The sequence below is a fragment of the Dipodomys spectabilis genome, unplaced genomic scaffold (assembly GCF_019054845.1).
Source record: "Dipodomys spectabilis isolate Male_0828 unplaced genomic scaffold, ASM1905484v1 ptg000009l, whole genome shotgun sequence".
Classification (NCBI taxonomy): domain Eukaryota; kingdom Metazoa; phylum Chordata; class Mammalia; order Rodentia; family Heteromyidae; genus Dipodomys; species Dipodomys spectabilis.
The window spans coordinates 28,461,155-28,479,104 of record NW_024870686.1 but is presented as its reverse complement, the minus strand read 5'-3'; the positions used below and the strand labels follow the sequence as shown (position 1 = coordinate 28,479,104).

At 35.8% G+C, this 17,950-nt stretch overlaps 1 protein-coding gene across 1 annotated transcript in view; it reads left to right on the top strand.

The window, feature by feature from the left end:
* The window catches only part of Tll1 (tolloid like 1), a 143,741-nt gene that overhangs the window by 72,765 nt on the left and 53,026 nt on the right, over positions 1–17,950 (top strand). The window contains exons 2-6 of the mRNA XM_042701112.1: positions 3,177–3,287; positions 7,133–7,213; positions 10,150–10,302; positions 10,829–10,946; positions 14,059–14,237. Coding sequence (XP_042557046.1) covers positions 3,177–3,287; positions 7,133–7,213; positions 10,150–10,302; positions 10,829–10,946; positions 14,059–14,237 — 642 coding nt within the window. The remainder of the gene's footprint in view (positions 1–3,176; positions 3,288–7,132; positions 7,214–10,149; positions 10,303–10,828; positions 10,947–14,058; positions 14,238–17,950) is intronic.

Below are 17,950 nucleotides of genomic sequence, written 5' to 3'. Positions count from 1 at the left end.
AACAATGAGATGTACAAGACACTATGTTGAAAACAAACTTTACAACTTTGGGGGAGGGGGAGGGAGGAGTTGGGGAGGTGGGAAGGGAAGGTCTGGTGGGGAAAAACAAAGGAGGAGGTAATACTGCTCGATAGGAAATGTAACTATAACCCCTCTGTACAGCATCTTTACAATAAAAATTATATACAAAAAAGAAATTTCTAAAATGTTTATTCTTTTCTTTTGATAAAATCAAGCCTTAAAGAAGATGTGTGGGCCACAGGTCTACACATGGATGAACCATTTCATCTCAACCTATTGCTTTACTTTTAAAGAAGTTCTTTGCTATTCCATTTATTCCCAGGAGCAATAAATGAAGTTTTCAGAAATTCCAAATGATTTTGAAGTTATTAGTTTAGAAAAAAATGAATAAAATGAGTTATATCCTCCGGAATGGTTTTGTCTCCTTTCTAACAAGCCATCATTTCTCTGGCTGGGGGATTTTTTTTTTTTTAGTTGCTCAAGAAAAAGTGTTTTGCTTTTGTAAAAGGATTCATGCTTGCTGGCCTGGGTTTGATGTAATCCACTGGTGCATGGATCCTCGTGCATATGAAATGCCATCACAAGAAAATGAAATCTCCAACACATTTGAATTCTATTTTACAGATACTTACTTTATTAGACTATAGGGTTGGCAAAACCTGGAGTTTGACTGCTGGTGTGCTTCTGTTTTCAGGTTAATCACCCAAGAGCAAAGTTTCATTCTAGTTGGAAAGGTTTCCTTCTATATAAACTGCGTTGTTAAATGGCAGTTCCTTTGTACAATTATGTAAGGATGAAAAATGATAACAAAGATGGTAACAATGAGAATCATTTGTTAAAATGTAAGGACCAGAGGTTCTTCTCTAGACACTCTAACTCGAAGACCTGCTGGGTCTTAGACAGAGTGAATTTCAGAAGCAGTGTTCCAGTCTCTGGTTGTCCCCAGTGCTTCACATTAAGAAGACCAGAGGCAGAGTGTCTACCAGGCAGTGTCCACAACTATTGGCAGGGAACACACATGATGGCTGCGTTGAAAAGTAGCACAGTTGGATTTACCTTAAGATCTTGAACCAATACTAAATTTATCCCAATGACAACCAACCAACATTATAGCATAACTCGCAAAATATTTAAATTAGGTAGATCATGTTTTTCTTGAGATGAGTGGCTTCAGGGACTTTGGGGTATTATTTGTGTTTGATGCACAGGTTCAAGTTTACAAGTTTACAATATGGGTTTAATTTGAGGCATCAAACTCTTTGGTGGCATTATAAATGTTTTTGTAAAATGATTTTCAAGGCTTCTTTCCATGACAGTAGACAATAATGAGCATCTCCTTACATTTATTACATTTGTCAATAAACTAATTATTGGTGATAGGACAGAATTGTTGGTTGAGAAGAAAATTCAGATTTGTTTTGGTTTCTGTTATTTTGGTACAATTCAAGGCATGGGCAGTATCCTATTTATTAGTTTTTATTTTGCTCAAGGCTAGTGGTGTACCACTGAATCAAAGCTCTACTTTTGGCATGTGTGTGTGTGTGTGTGTGTGTGTGTGTGTGTGTGTGTGTGTGTGTGTATGTATATATGTGTGTATGTGTCTGTATGTGTAATTGGAGATAAGAGTCTAATGGACTGCCTGCCATTCAGACTTTAGGCTGTGATCCTTAGCTCTCTGTCCCTTGAATAGCTAGTTTTGCAGAATGACTTTTTCATGTTGCAGTGAAAAACTTACTTTGAACTAAATTCTACTATCTTCATGCCTAAATTTATAAACAAATCTAACTCCTAACCAAATCTAACCAAATGGCAGTGTTGTGACAGAATTTAAATTGATAAATTAACTAATTAATTAATTTCTTATTTTATATTTATATGAAGAACTTTTGATCAAATCCCAAAACTTTTCATAGCTTTTAGGATTGGCGTTTAAATGTTATCAGTTAACTAATTATACTCACTAGTTAAACCTTAGTTTTGTCATTTAATTAATGTATGAACTCTAGTTCTTTTAAAGCTTACTTTCATTAAGAGTCAAGTCCAAGCAAACACAGTGATTAAAGAGTGGATAATTTTGACTTTGTAAATTTTAATTTATTTTCCACCTTTATTTTTACATTTTACAGGAGAAACTCTGAGGTTAAATGAAAAAGAAGAAAACGTATAAATGTGTAGCAGGAAAACAATTACCCTGAGTTTCGAGGCATTTGTCAGAGTTTCACTGAGCTGTAATGACCATATTCTGTCTTGAGTTTGTTGTGTTTCCTAGAGTAACTGGGCTGTGACGTCTGGCAGCTCTGAAGGACCAATTGATTTAGTTTGGGTTCCACCAAGGAGGCCATTGCCTTGTGATGTTAATGTTAAAAGAGAAATTTGCATACTCGTTATAAACGAACGCTATTATTTCACAAGGGTCTATAGAGCTTTGCTTTATTAAGGATCATAAAACACTGGAGTCAAAGTGTTTTCCAGGCTGTAAGGAAATGGCTTTGAGGCTCCTGAAATCATAAACCATGTCTTACTTGTCTCAAATATGCAAGGGCCTGGCACCTGGTTTTAGTTTAAATAAAAGCTGACTTACATTTTATGTTTGGTAACTATGTTTGCATCTATAGAAACTCAAAGGCCATGTCATCTTTTGAGAAATGTGTTATAAATGTATAAAATGCACTAAATATGTGAACGAATAGGTAGCTATAGTAGAACAATGTTCTGTTGTCTTAGTTGTACTTTGATCCATAAAATTACCACAGCATGGAATTTAGTTATTACTGTTTCCACCTGTTTGTGAAGACCACTTTGGCCATAGGCATCCATAGAAAATACCAGTATGGTAGTTAGACCTTTACAATCTTTTCAGAGCAGCGCATGATCGCCAATTTCCCATTGCTTAGCACCCCTGTAAATCATCAATAACCTTCTTATTCAAAGAAATGATTTACACCATCCCCACAAAAATAAAATTTAAGAAAAACCAAACCAAACCAAATCAAATAAAAACAGCAGGCACACATGTCTATAGGCTATGTATTTATAGATATTAAGCGCCACCATATCCCATTAAGATTACATTAGCAGTGTTTTTTGAATTAGATTAGTTGTGTTGATTCTACTTCTGCAGTATTTTATATTTCAATTCAACTTTTCTCTTGTAGCTGTATTTTGGGGTGATATTGCCTTAGACGATGAAGACTTAAATATCTTTCAAATAGATAGGACGATTGATCTGACACAGAACCCTTTCGGAAGAGCTGGACATACCACAGGTACAGCTGATTACCTGACTTGTTCATATTCATTGTGGAGAATGTACTCTTGGAATGCCATATATATTCTTTGGATCATTATTAATGTCCCACTGATGAATTTAATTGCTTGCATGGAAATGAACATGTAGCAGTTTAGGTTTCATGTATTATTATTTTAACAGACACACTGAGGTGTTTATGTAAGGTTAAGTGCGTTGCACATAGTAACCTTCTGATTTTCTATAACAATGCTACAAAGTTCAGTAGTAATTGGATTGTAATTTGCATATGAGGAGATGAAATTGAGTAGTCATATAGTTTTCTTATTGTCATAGAGCTGGGAAATGACTGAATCAGAACCAAAATTCAGTTCTAAGAAAGGACACATAGTCTAGCCTTATTTATTTATCTCTGCTTTGGATAGTTAGTTGAAAAATGTGGATTATTCATAGAGTATATGGAAACTTCTTTAGCAATATTTTTGTATCTATCCAGATCTATCTTTATAACTTTTAGGAAAACCTCACAAGACAAATTCCATTTTTGTTTTTTTGAACATGTTTAGATTGTGTGTGTGAAAATTGAAGTATTTTAGAAATTCCTCAGTTCTCACTTTAAAGTATCTTAGTTAAAATGAAAGAATTTCTTAGAGAGATTTGTATTCTGTATTCTATACTGGAGAAAAAATGGGAGGCTAAAAGAAGAAAAACACTTTTTTCCCATAGTTCTGATTAGAATATTTATTTTTTATTTTTATTTTTATTATTTTTTGGGGGGGGGTCCGGTTGTGGGGCCTGAACACTGGGCCTGGATGCTGTCCTTTAGCTCTTCAGCTCAAGGCTAGCGCTCTACCACTTGAGCCACAGCGCCACTTCCGGCTTTTTTCTTTTTGCTTATATGGTGCTGAGGAATCAAACCCAGGGCTTCATGCATGCGAGGCAAGTGCTCTACCACTGAGCCACCTTCCCAGCCCCCTGATTAGAATATTTAATTGAGGCTATGCCTTTTGATCTCATTGCATTCTCAGTGCAGTTCAGATTTTCTTCTTCTATTTCATGAAAATTAAATACATAGTTTCTTTGTAGTATCTACAAGACAGTATATATTAGATGTAAGGATTACTGTGAATCAGTGTTTCCATTTATGTTTGTTTCCATTTATGCTTATTACAAAATTTTTGTTACTATGAATGGAGAAATTAAGATGACTTAAGAAACACCAGTGCATTGTCCTCTTAGATTCCATAGTTGTTAGCAGTTTATCATATTTTCTTTGAGGTACTTACATGTCTCTAGGTGTACAAAACAACATTTTGACATTAATTGAAGGATATATATAATATGTTTATATAAAGTATATAATACCAAAATACTGTTTATTGATTAATTTCAGCACTAGGCATTGACTGCAGACTCTCCTCATTCCTTCTTTAAACACTTTAGCACTGGTAGATTAGTGAAAACTCTCTAAGAACAAAGACATTATTCCAGCTAAGAAAATTACTCGAAACAAGAACATGTACTGGTCAAAAATAATGTGTCCTTTATGTGCATCTGAGATATGAATCATTGCAAGGGCACTTCTTGTTTTAGAGTGGATGCGTAGCACATGTCTTGGAGGTATTCATTGGCATTCCCTTTCTAGCTGCTGCTTCCCACTTAACGCTGCTGTGGAAGCCTTTGTTTTGGATGATGAAGGGATGATCACACTCAGAAAAATTCTAGATTCATTTGACGTAGCATTGCCGGCTTCTGTTAAACTTTTCATTAGCTTTAATGATTTTTAGGACATTTCTTTCACTTTCCCCTCACCTCACATTGGAGTCTTAATTTTCAGTCATTTGAGGTTTATTAAAACTCTATTAAAATTTTAAGTTTCATTTAAACTTAAGCCTTATGAGAATAGAACTGGAAGAAAAGTAACTTGATTTTAAACATATAGAATATGTCAGATTATACTCTTAATAAGAAAACATTATTTGAAATGCATATATGACAGGAATACACATGTGAAAATTCAGTGGTAATTTGCACAATTCTGGTAAATTTCCTAAAATTTACAAATGTAAGCTCTGTATTTTTTCTAACTGCTTCATTTCTTTGTATTCATTCATGTATACTGTGTTTTTCATTATTTTCAAAATTTATAGTTTTTCTATAAATCTTTATTAACATGCCTATTTTCATTGTTTTAGAACATGTGACAGACCACACCTTTTCTTTTTTCCTATTTCACTAAACTACCAATGTCGCATTCTATTTAAATTGGCATGAAAATTATTAAATGTTCAAAAAAGTTACTCCACTCCCAACATTGTTTTAATAGCCTTGAAACACTGATTGTTAATTCTATAATTCATCCTATCCTTGTAATTATCTGATTCTTACACAATGATACATCTATTTCCTCATAATAAATCCCCTTTATAACTCTATTCCTATATGTTTCAGACCTGTCAAAGATAGCCAGTCACCACAAATGGTCATTTCAAACACATAGATGCCTAGTTTAACAAGGTTTCTAGTAGCATTTTAGGAATGCACACATTTAAGTATGACCTCATCTTTCTAAAATGTTGAATGGAAAAAAGTCTGAAAGCTTTTTCTCAAGATGCACAGCAAAAATGTGACTGTGTAATGCAAATAATTAGACTATTATTTGTCAGTGAACAAACACTCTTAGTTGCCTTATAAGGACTTTGGAGTTTTTCTTTGGGTGGCATCTGTGGAAGTAGATTTTATTGTCTGTTTTTAGCTTCTACCTAGGTGTTTTAGTATTAATTTCAAAGGCAAAATTGATAGTGGAAGGGAATAATTCAAAATCCGAGAATAGTTTTATTGTCTTAGGGATTTCTGCTTCTATTTAAAAAAATTTTAACCCAAAGCACATATAAACACTTTTTGATGTACAAATGCTTCTGCATTAGTTCTGATGTCATGATCAGTTCCATCGCATGATTTCTTTTTTACTTTCCTTTTTTTTTGTGATGCTTCTTTCTTACTTTTCTATTAAAAATTTAAGAAGAAGGAAAATAACCTTTGGACAGCCTTTTATGAAAAGTGTGGATATGAAGGGATTTGGACTAGTGCAGAATTCTCTGGTTCCTAACTTCAGTCAGAACCTAGCCTTTCTCATCTTGGTTCTTAAAACTGAAAAAGATATGGTTGTACTCCTCGCTTCTGTTCTATACATACTCAGAAATTTCTATTGCAGGAGAATGTTTTGTCACGGAACATTCATTTAGATCCTCACCTTTGACTTTTCCCTTCATTCTATGTTACTAGATTCTTATCATTCAGAAAAGCTAATTTTCAAAATTTACTTGAATGTGTTCTGATGCATTATTTTATTATTATGAATTTTTACATTCTCAAAGTGTATCCAAGCTTTGGAGTAGAACTTGTGCTACAAGCTCCTTCCTCCAGCGTTTGCATTTCCATGACTGCTGTGGCATCTGAAAATACTGTTTGCATAGGGGAAATAGCTGGAAGGCAGGCAACAGGGCAGAACAACTGTGCTGTCATTCGGCATAGCAGTATGTGGTGTCAAGGGCACAGGGAAGAAAAATGCCTCAAATTATCCATAGATGACTCAATTACTAAGATGTCCAAATAAAGTAATTGAGGTTTCTTTGTGCATTTCTCCCACCTCCTTATGTTCAGTTGCCAGCATTTGAGGGTGTAGAACTTTTAACCTCTGCAGAGTTCGTAGAGAGTCATGACGCTAACACTTTGAGACCACAAAAATCAGATGGCCGTAGAAAAATCAGTGTCGTTTATTCTTATTGTTCATCAATGTGATGTTTTTATTATTGCAAGAGTTTTACAGTACACGAGTTCAACTGAACTATTTTCTTTTTCCAGGTGGGCTTGGAGACCATGGTATGTCAAAGAAACGAGGGGCTCTCTATCAACTTATAGACAGGATAAGAAGAATTGGCTCTGGTATATCCATCTTTAATGCTCATATTCTTAACTTGATGTGCAATGGATATCATACTCATACAAGTTCGGTTTATTTAAACCAGAGTACCTTTGTGATGTGAAGTGTTAAAGGATATATGCTAGCTAAGAGTCCCTTATTTATTTTTATTAACCACATCTCTCCCTATACATACATATATGCATATATTTAATCTACATCTACATCATGTAGATGTAAATGATAGATCTATCATTTATTACCTATCTGTGTGTCTGTTTGTCTATCTACCTACCTATCTATCTATTTGAAGTAGGGAGATTGGGTCTGTCCAGCACCATCTTGGCCCCATGGTGGATGGTAGGGTCTGGCATGTTGTCTTCATGGTGGAGGAATCTGAAGCCCCTGCCTTCTAGGTGATGGATGTGCCTGAATTCCTGGAGGCAGGGTAGGGAGTTGGATGATAGCTTATTAAACCTGTCCAGTGCCTGGGACTGGGAGTGTCCTGTAACCCTGCATCCTGACCTGATCCTTTTTAGGCCTAGACCACCTCAGGCACCATTAAACCCTGCCATGTGTCTCCGAGTTTGAGTCTTGTCTCTTGTCTCCGGTCACCAAGACATCCCACTTCAACCCTCCACCGGAGCTGAATTGGTCTGTTGGTATTGTTTGTGTTTTTGCTTTTCTGGTCTTAATGGCTCAATTTCCTAACAGTTTAAGTGTATTTGCTGGCTGCTGGTCTCTGAGACACCATGCAGTCACTGACTTTTAATAAAGACTTCAAGATTCGACCTCTCAAAATGTGGCTTCTCCATTGTCTTACCATATAATCTGTCTGTCTGTCTGTCTATCTATCATGGTACTAGGAGTTGAACTCTGGGCCTCTCACTTACTAGGCAAGCATTTTATCTCTAGCAACACTCAGTTCTCCTTGCTTTATTATTTTTGGGATAAGGTTATACATTTATGTCCAGGCCAGAGTGGACCATAATCCTCCAGCTTATGTTTCCCATGCAGCAGGGATTACAGATGTGTGTCATGTTACCCAGATGTTTGTTGAGATGATAACTTTGCCAACTTTGTGCTTGTGCTGGCTTAAAACTGTGCTCCTCACAGTCTTCACTTTCTCAGTAGCTGGGATTATAGGTTGGAGTCACCACAACTGGCTTTTAATTTAAGTTCTATATTTGTGATAATTATTTTAAGCTTCCCTTTACTTGGAAATGCATTAGAGCTGGGCACCAGTGGCTTACACCTGTAATCCTAGCTACTCAAGAGGCTGAGATCTGAGAATTGAGGCTAGAAGTCAGCCCCTGTGGGGTCGGCAAGACTCTTATCTCCAATTACCCATCATAAAGTAGAGCTGTGGTTCAAATGGTAGAGTGCTAGCCTTGAGCAAAACAAGCTCAGGTACAGTGCCCAGGCCCAGAGTTGAAGCCCCAGAATATAATACACATAAAACAAAATTTTAAATATTCAGAGTATATGCTTTTGAAGACTAATTTTCCTAAACAAAAATCTTTGCTCCAGAGCATCAAAAGCTTAGACATGCTCAGGATATAGACATCGGGGAAGCTATTTGTTGTGTCAGTGTATATAGTAGTGGAAGGGCATTTGTCTCAACTGTGATGGAAAAGTTATAAGAATTGTGCTAGTCTGTGAAAAGCAGAAACACTAACAAAACATGAAATCCTAGCAAGGAAATAAATGACTATATACATGCAGCTGCTCTAGCATAGACAGAATTTAATGAGGGCTAGTTTTGTGCATTACATACCTTGGAATTTTGCAGATAGTGAGGATGAATCTGAGAGGACTGGAAGAGAGAGACTCTATTAATTAAGCTGGCTAAGAGCATGTCGACTATCACTATATTATGTAACATCCATAATTTTAGACTCCATTGCCGAATACAGATCTTGAATAAAAGCTAAAAGATTTAGTTAAAATAGGATCTTTTTTTAACTTTGCATAGGTTTTTTATTATCTATTTATTTATTTAATTGTGAAAATACTGTACATGGGCAAAGTAATGAGTACATTTCTTATCAAGCATTGTTGCCTCCTCTTTGTCCCCATCTGCCCACCCCTCTCCCCCCTCTCAAAGTTGTAAAGTTTGTTTTTCGACATAATGTCTTATACATCTCATTGTTGCAATGGATCCACCTGTTGGAAAGGATGTGGACAGAAGAGAACCTTACTGCATTGTTGGTGGGAGTGTAAACTTATTCAACCACTTTGGAAAGTAGTATGGAGGTTCCGCAAAAGACTCAACATAGAGCTCCCCTATGACCCAGCAATCCCACTTTTGGGCATTTACCCAAATGATCACAAACAAGACCACACTAAAGCTACCAGAACAACTATGTTTATTGCAGCATTATTTACCATAGCTAAGATATGGAACCAACGCAAATGCCCCTCAGTAGGTGAATGGATCAAGAAAATGTGGCATATATATACAATGGAATTGTATGCCTCCATCAGAAAGAATGGCATTGCCCCATTTGTTAGGAAATGGAAAGACTTGGAAAAAATTATATTAAGTGAAGTAAGCCAAGCCCAAAGAAACATAGGTCCCATGGTTTCCCTTCTTTGCAATAACTAGTATATGTCTGAGACAAGCAAAAACCGTCAGATAAGTTGATATTAGGCAAAATAGGAGCTTTTTGACTACCACAGAGATTCATCATTTTTCTCTGGCCTTCCAAGCTTACCTGATTCGTATCTGCTGTTGTATAGAAATGCATCAAATCTGTGAATAGAAATAGTTCTTGGATGTGAAATACTTAACTATTTTTAATGTTTTTCGTAAGTACGCATTTCTTTAATTTTTTTGACTCCAGGCACATTTAAGCAAATCTCCAAATAAGGCATTTCAAAGTTTGGTCCTTTAAGAGGTAAGTGATTTCTTGGCCCACGACTTGTGTTTCACAGAATGTCTTAAATGTCACTGCAGGCTTGGAGCAAAACAACACAGTGAAGGCAAAAATACCTCTAAAATTCTCAGGGCAATATGAGAAAAATCGAGTTCCCAGAGCTGCTACATCTCGGACTGAAAGAGTATGGCCCGGAGGTGTGATTCCTTATGTCATTGGAGGCAACTTTACTGGTAAGATACTGTCAGCATGTCTGTTGTGGTCGAGAAAGAAAAACTACCATGTAGACTGAGAGTGTTGTTTTTTTTAAATTTAGAATAGTACTACATAAAACATAGCATCCAGTTTTAAACTTGGAGAAATACGGTAATTCACATAGGTTACTAACTGAAAAGATTTGAGCTTGACTCCCTGGAGTCTTGTGTTGTAAGAGTGTACAGTACTGTTCTGAAACTGAGGTTCAAGTGTATCTGTTAACTCTGGGGTCTAATCTCTCTTTCATGGACAGGAACAATGGATACACCATTTATGGAGCCTTGCACCAACATATTTGTAGAAGTAGTAAACTTTAACAAAGTGAGTGTGGATTCTCAGCAGTGACTCATTCCTGGTTCGCCAAGCTAGGTTTCTGTGGTTGATGATAACAAGGGCATTCTTAGCCACCCAGCCAGGCTCAGACTGGAGGAAGCTACCACAGAGCACTCCTTCCTGGCACAGACACTGTTTTATTAAAGTCATGTGATTTTTTTTCCTACCCAGGCAGCCAGCGTGCCATGTTCAAGCAGGCCATGAGGCACTGGGAAAAGCATACGTGTGTGACTTTCATTGAAAGGAGTGATGAAGAGAGCTACATTGTGTTCACCTATAGGCCTTGTGGGTAAGTAGAAATGGAAGGATAGCAGGAAGTTGCCAGGACAAGGAGAGGAAATTAAAACCATTCATTCCTTAATGTGGACATGGTCCTACTAGACACATTTACTCTGATGATCACAGAATTTGGTGTCTCTATGACCACAGCTAATTTCTCTTGTAACAAAGGCGTTCCTACTCATCTCATTAGAACTTTGAGTGACTCTGTCCAGTGTTTCTATTGGGGTCCTTGTAGAAATCTATGCAGTTAACTCCACAGTGCTGCGATGTACCTTGTATGCTGGTTTTTCTCTCTATTCTATGCCAGGAACCAGTTCATCTACATCCCAGCATTTCACACATGCTCCTCTGTTTGTCTTCACCCATCTGCTGTTATTACTGCTACCTTGTAAACCTGATGGTTAGAGCAAGATGGTAGCTATTCTGAGATGAATTGTTGTTGCTTCCTACATCCTGTGATAGGTGGTGTCTTTCAGATTTGATTCCTACAGGATAAACTCCTGCTTTTCAAACTTAAATTCCATGAACCGGGAAAATGGCTGTGTTACATCTGAATATGCATTTCCACAGCCTAACTGACCTTTTACATTTTATTTTAAAAGACAGCACTCATTCCAGCTCCTTGGAGAACAAGGCATGTACATCAATAATATCCCTGAACATTTTGGGAAATACTAGCTTGAGAATGAATCCAGATTCCTTGATATGACATTTAAAGAATGTCATAAACTAACCACAACATCGACTTCCAGCTGCTTCCGCCACCACATCTCCCCATAAATCCCATCGTCCAGCCAACACGCAATCATAGCAGTTTTCCAAGCTGTTTTGTGTGCTTTAAAATGTCTTTGGTTATAGAAGTTTTCAAACTTCTCTCTCCTGTTTTTTAGTGCATTTGAATTCATATTTAAATGAATCAAATTTATGATTAAACTCAGCCTTTTCTTTTCCTAAGATTTGATAGACTATATGATCTGTTTATGTCTTGCTATGTAAGTACCTGGACTTGCAGTTTATGACCACTTTTGTAATGGACCAGTGGATATATCATTGCAAAATAGTGATTTTTCTAATCGAATTTTTTAAATCTCAGTACCTTGAGCTTGCTATAATTGACTCATACCCCAAGTCGTTGTTTGTTTTTAGATTTCCTGACCTTTTTTTTTTTTTTTTGCCAATATTGGGCTTGAATTTAGGGCCTCACACTTGTCCATCTGGCTATTTTGGCTGGTCTTCTGAGCATGCTTCCTGTGCAACTTTTAACAGGTTGTATTAGAGCTGGAGTGACGTGGAAATTTCTGCCTGAGCCGGTTCTGAACTATAAATCTTTCAGATTTATCACTCCTAAGAAGCTGGGACTACAATTGTAAACTGTTTACACCTAGCTTCAGTTTGTCTTGAAAACAGGATCTCCCACGGTTTTGCCCGTGTTGGCCTGCAGTGGTGATACTATTACCTCCATTTCCTGAGTAGCTAGGACTACTCCTGGATCAGTTTTGACATAGGATCTTGTTCATGTTTGTCTGGGTCCACCTGGAACCAGGATCTTTCTGTTTCTGCCTCCGGGTAGCTTCCAACTGTTCTTATAGTTCTATTTTTACATTTCTTAGCTAAGATTTCTTCTAAAAAAGAAAATTTTTGTTAATCTGCTAGAGCTGTTTGAACGCTCTGTGGTGAAATTGACAAACAGAAGTAAAAATAAAAAATTCTTTTAGTTCTTGACCTAATGAGATGTAGTAATTTTGGAGAGGGCGGAGATTTGAATTATTTTGCCATGTATTCCATCTTTAATTTGCCATACATTCCTAGAACACAGTTTAATTTAAACACGTGATGTATTTCAATTTTGGCTATGAGTGACAGTAATTTAGACATCATTACCTTTCTAGATACTTTTGGATAATGCTATAAATTATTATTAAGCAATGTTTAATAATTAAGTGATGTTTCTGTCCAAATTACTCTAATTTTGGCTGGATGGATTTTGGTTACACTTGAAAAGCCTCCTACTTGTATACATCTATTTAATATTTAAAAAGTTCACATCTTAACTGCCCTCCTTCCTTCCTTTCCTTCCTTCTGAATATCTGATTCAAGCCATAGATCAGCTTACTTATTTCTAAATACATAGTATTTTTAGATCAACACATCTTCCTTCCCACCTTTAAATTTAGAAAAATAAACATGGACTTAGCATACTACTTAATCACTCAATTTTTGGTCTCAGTAAATGCATTTTTTAAGGATTTCTCACTCTGTTTTATCTTCCCAGATTATTCTTTCTCATTTACTATCATACGTTTGTGTTTTGCTCATGAAAGTTTAGCTGTTTAGAATGTTTCCCCCTTACTCTTCTCAGTGGAAATCTCTCCATTCTCACTGATGACTGAGCTTCCCTCAGTGAAGTTTTGCTCTATGAACAGCTGTGTATCTGTATCTTGCTGGGTCAATGATTAGGGCAGTTCATATACCTCTTTTTCCCTAACAGTGTTTACATTCAGAATTTCTTTTGCAAACTACTATATTTTCATAATATAACCAAGCATGACTCAGTTTGGGTCTTGCCATGCTATCATCAGGTTATTCAGTTTTATCATTATTACATTAAAGCAGCAGGAATTTTAGTTTAAATCTCCAAAATTTGCAGGGTGTCTTGTTTTCCTGTGTCTAACTTATGTTAGATAAATGATGAATAACCTTTTGAGTATGGGATGAGTACTGTGTGTACAATTAAGCCATATTATTTTAAAAATTATTCTGAGATTTGGGGAAAGTATATATTGATTTTCACCATTTTCCTACTAGTTACCTCTCTCTTCTTTCTATTATTGAGTTATTAAGCCTTCAAGTGCTGTAATAGATTTACAGATGAGTGTATCTTGTTTTATCTGTTGGGATGGGATGGGTTAAAATGCATAGGAATTTAAAGCCTTAGGAAACGATTGATAAAAATAAGATGGGAGGACATGGTTGGTGTGTCAAATGCATTTATATTGGAAGATAAAATAGTGAAAGTCTGTTTGATCACTTGATCAATTCATTTTGACACTGTTCTTTTAATTTTGTAAATTTTTAAAAGAGTTTCTTCCAATTCCCCATCCACATCTGTTTTGTTCCAGATGCTGTTCCTATGTAGGTCGGCGGGGAAATGGTCCTCAGGCCATCTCCATTGGAAAGAACTGTGATAAATTTGGAATTGTTGTTCATGAACTAGGTCATGTGATAGGTTTTTGGCATGAGCACACACGGCCAGATCGAGACAACCATGTGACCATCATTAGAGAGAATATCCAGCCAGGTGAGAACTTTCAGGACATGTGCACTTAATTATCTTGTAAAGAGTGTCATCATTTTTGATACAGTAAAAACTTTGATTTATTAAAAACTACCCAGGATGTATTTGTATTATTTTTCTTAGAGATTGAATGATCTCATGCATTGTTAAGGCTCGCTTTCTCTTTTAACATCTAGTTATTTATAAACTCTATTGAAAGAACCTAAATTAATGTTACTAAATGATTTTTTTCTTTAAGCTTTTTACTTAGCATTATAATTTATGTTAAATGAATCTACAGAGAGCTCAGGGTTTACCCTGACATGAACTGCAACCACAGAAATTCATGTTATATCAAGTATAATTTCTGGAAAAAAGTTGAGCCAAATGAAGCCTACACTAAAGGCATATCCTTAAGAATATTTCAGCAGCTGAAATATAATTTTTTATTAAAAATTAATTTTCTGTGGTAGTTGGAAATGTGCTAATTACCACATCATAAAATTTTGTTTAGCTTTAGCATACAAAAAATTCAGTAAATTTATATACCAGAAAAATTCAGAAATTTGAAAGTTAATTTTGAAATGGAAATTTTCTTCTAAGGTAGTGTTCTTTTTAAACATAAGCAAAGTAAAGCTATATTATTTTTTTATTCATAGTTATTTAAGTTACAATGTTGAACCCCTTAGAACTTTCTGTAACAATGTTGATTATTATTTGATCTCTATATTTGGTCTTAATTATTTATTGAGGCACTGTTTTGTATTGGAGGTAATGTCAAGAAAAATTTCTAAACTTACTGTGGGTTTTGTGCAGATATATGAATGACTGTGAGTGAGAAAAAGTAGTAATTAGCCAAATAAATTATAACAAATCCCTTTGGCAAATCAAAAGATATGCCAAAAATTAAAATTAAGAAAAGTTTTGAAGAAAAGAAGTAAAGTAGAATTGTTCCAGGTAGATAGGGAATTCGAAAAGTTCTAGGCTATTAGATGTGTTAAAGTTGTTTTCTTCTAGCCACTGTGGCTGCCAAATAAATTGTGAGAGATCAATTGGTAATTATATGGGAAAGTTAGATTATAGGAAATCTAATCTACCAACTATCTTACTGGCCAGCTGATCTATCTATCTATCTATCTATCTATCTATCTATCTATCTATCTATCTATCTATCTATCTATCTATCTATCTATCTCTATCTATCTGAGAGTGTGGGAAGAGAGGAAAGGAGAGAGAAAAAGCAAAAAGAGAGATTGGAGAAGTCATCTGTAGAGTTGGACAGCAAAGAGAAGCAAAGAGAAGCACAGCACATTTATACTCTCCTATCCTCAGGGTTCATCTTGCACTTTGCAAGCTTAAAAAGCGAAGGTGACCAGGTGATGGTGCTCATGCTTGTAACCCTAGCTACTCAGGAGGCTGAGATCTGAGGATCATGTGTCCAAGCCTGTGGGTAGAAAAATCTGTAAGACATCTTACTCTGATTATCCAAAAAAGCCAGAAGTGGAGATAGGGCTCAAGTGATAGAGTGCTATCTGTAAGCAAAATAGCTAAGGCACAGTACCTAGGACCTAAGTTGAAGACCCAGGATTTGCACAATAAAAGGGAAATAGTTTTGAAAATTGTTTTAGCTAACAAGGAATAAGGGGTTTGCTCTTGACCACAGTTATTTAGTTTCCTTTGTCTATCAAACGTTTTACTATATGGATAAGAAAATGTTAACAAAGATTGTAACATTTAAAACATGTTTCTTACTTTTAAGTAAGTTGCTTATTCAACATGACTATGAATCTAATATGAGGAAGAAATATATAATTAATGTAAATAATAGAGTGCCAGACAAATTACAGTTTTTAACATTTTTTTTCTGTTCACTAAACTTTTAGGGCAATTGGAGAAGCAAGAATTATTGGTTAAGCTTTTATGAGTGATTGGAAGTATTATAAAAGAGCAATTGCAGTCTGAAAACATTCATATTGGAGATGAATTGTCTATACATTTATTATTTACTGACTCAGAAAATATTAGGTGTTACTGCAAAGCAATGTTTGTGAAGCACTGATGGACCTAGGCTTCGAATCTCTATGCACATTAGGTTACTATGATAAGAAGAAATTGCTAAAAAAAAGTTTCTGAGGCTTGGATTAAAGTTAGAATATGCCTTTTAGACCTTGCTATTTTTTATTGATAAATGTGATTTTCTCTGGTCCTTTGCATCACTGGGACTTGTCCTTTTTTCCATAAAGAAGACTCATTTTCTTTTAATTTCAGCAGGTTATAACAATGATTCTTTTAAGTAGCAACAACAACAACAAACTATGTCACATACATTCAAGTAATCACTTATCATGGTCATCTAATTTTGGATGCAGTTGCTTAAATTCTTTCAGAAAGTTTTACGTAGTATTTTGTTTTAGTAAGAGTCTCTGCTCCCATATTGTGCTCTCAAGTGAAGTCTTTTGGGATAATAACTACAAAATCTGGTCCGTAGGTTTCTTTTGTTGTTGTTGTTTTGGTTTCATCTTTTCATGGGATTTGCTGGCACGAGTTTTAAGAGCTGCTTTTATGAGACAGAATACAGGTTGTAATTTTGAAGAATGTTTAAATGGGACATATCTGAGTTGTGTGGGATACATTTTTCATTATACAGGCTTGTTAGTTAATCAAAAATAGTTTCATCTTTAAGTGCATTTATTGTATGGCTCTATTCAAAGATGGAGTAAAACACTTTAGCATCAGATGGTTCCTTCTGCCTTTGTACAAAGAAGTGTTTAGTAAGTTCCATTGCATGATATTATAGTTCTCACTCAATCTCTTTTTCTCTCTTTCTGGTAGTACTGGCTACTGGGGACTCATACTTTCTAGGAAGGTGCTTTACCACCTAAACCACTCCAATCCGCTTGTTTTGCTTTGTGGAGGCATGGCTGGACTGTGATCCTCCCATTTCATTTCTCCTTGTCATTAGGATGGAGACACTTTCCTTTGTGCCCAGGGCCACAGCTGGAATAACAGGCACACATCGAGCACTTATCCATTGGTCCAAATGCCGCCTCATGAATTCTTATTTTGGCCTGGACTGGCCTCAAACTGCCATCCACAATCTCTGCCTCTTAACTAGCTCGGCTTGAGCCATTGATACTGGAAATTCCATGACTGACTTTCATAAATTAATGTGATATGATTATATTTGATAGAAATATGGCCATGGGAATAAGAACCTTTGCTATGTGAGTGGTTTACTAGCTCCAAATGTGAAGTGGAATTCTACCTTATGTCGCAATGTTTCAAAGCTTAGTTACATACATGATATGACTTGAGCCGTCTTTGTCTGCTTCCACTGTGAAAATAGAGTCATGGAAGCCTAAAGTTTATTAAAAGCAATTCTTTGGTTGTGGAACCATGGGTGTAGACCTACAATGTTTGTTTCTTTCTATTTTCAAGAAATAATGTTACCATAGGGAATAAATAGGCCATTGAATAATCTACTAAACATGAAGATGTCCATGAGTGAAAGTAGCAGATGTGAACTGAAAGTCTGAAGCATATTTTTCATAAAAAAAGGCTCTGATGCTGTATGCCAGTGGCTCGCACCTATAATCTTAGCTACTCAGGAGGCTGAGATCTAAAGAATTGTGGTTCAAAGTTAGCTTACACTGAAAACATCTCCACAAGACTCGGTCTCCAAAGTAACCAGAGAAAAACAAGGCTGGAGGTGTGACTCAAACAATAGAGTGCCATTT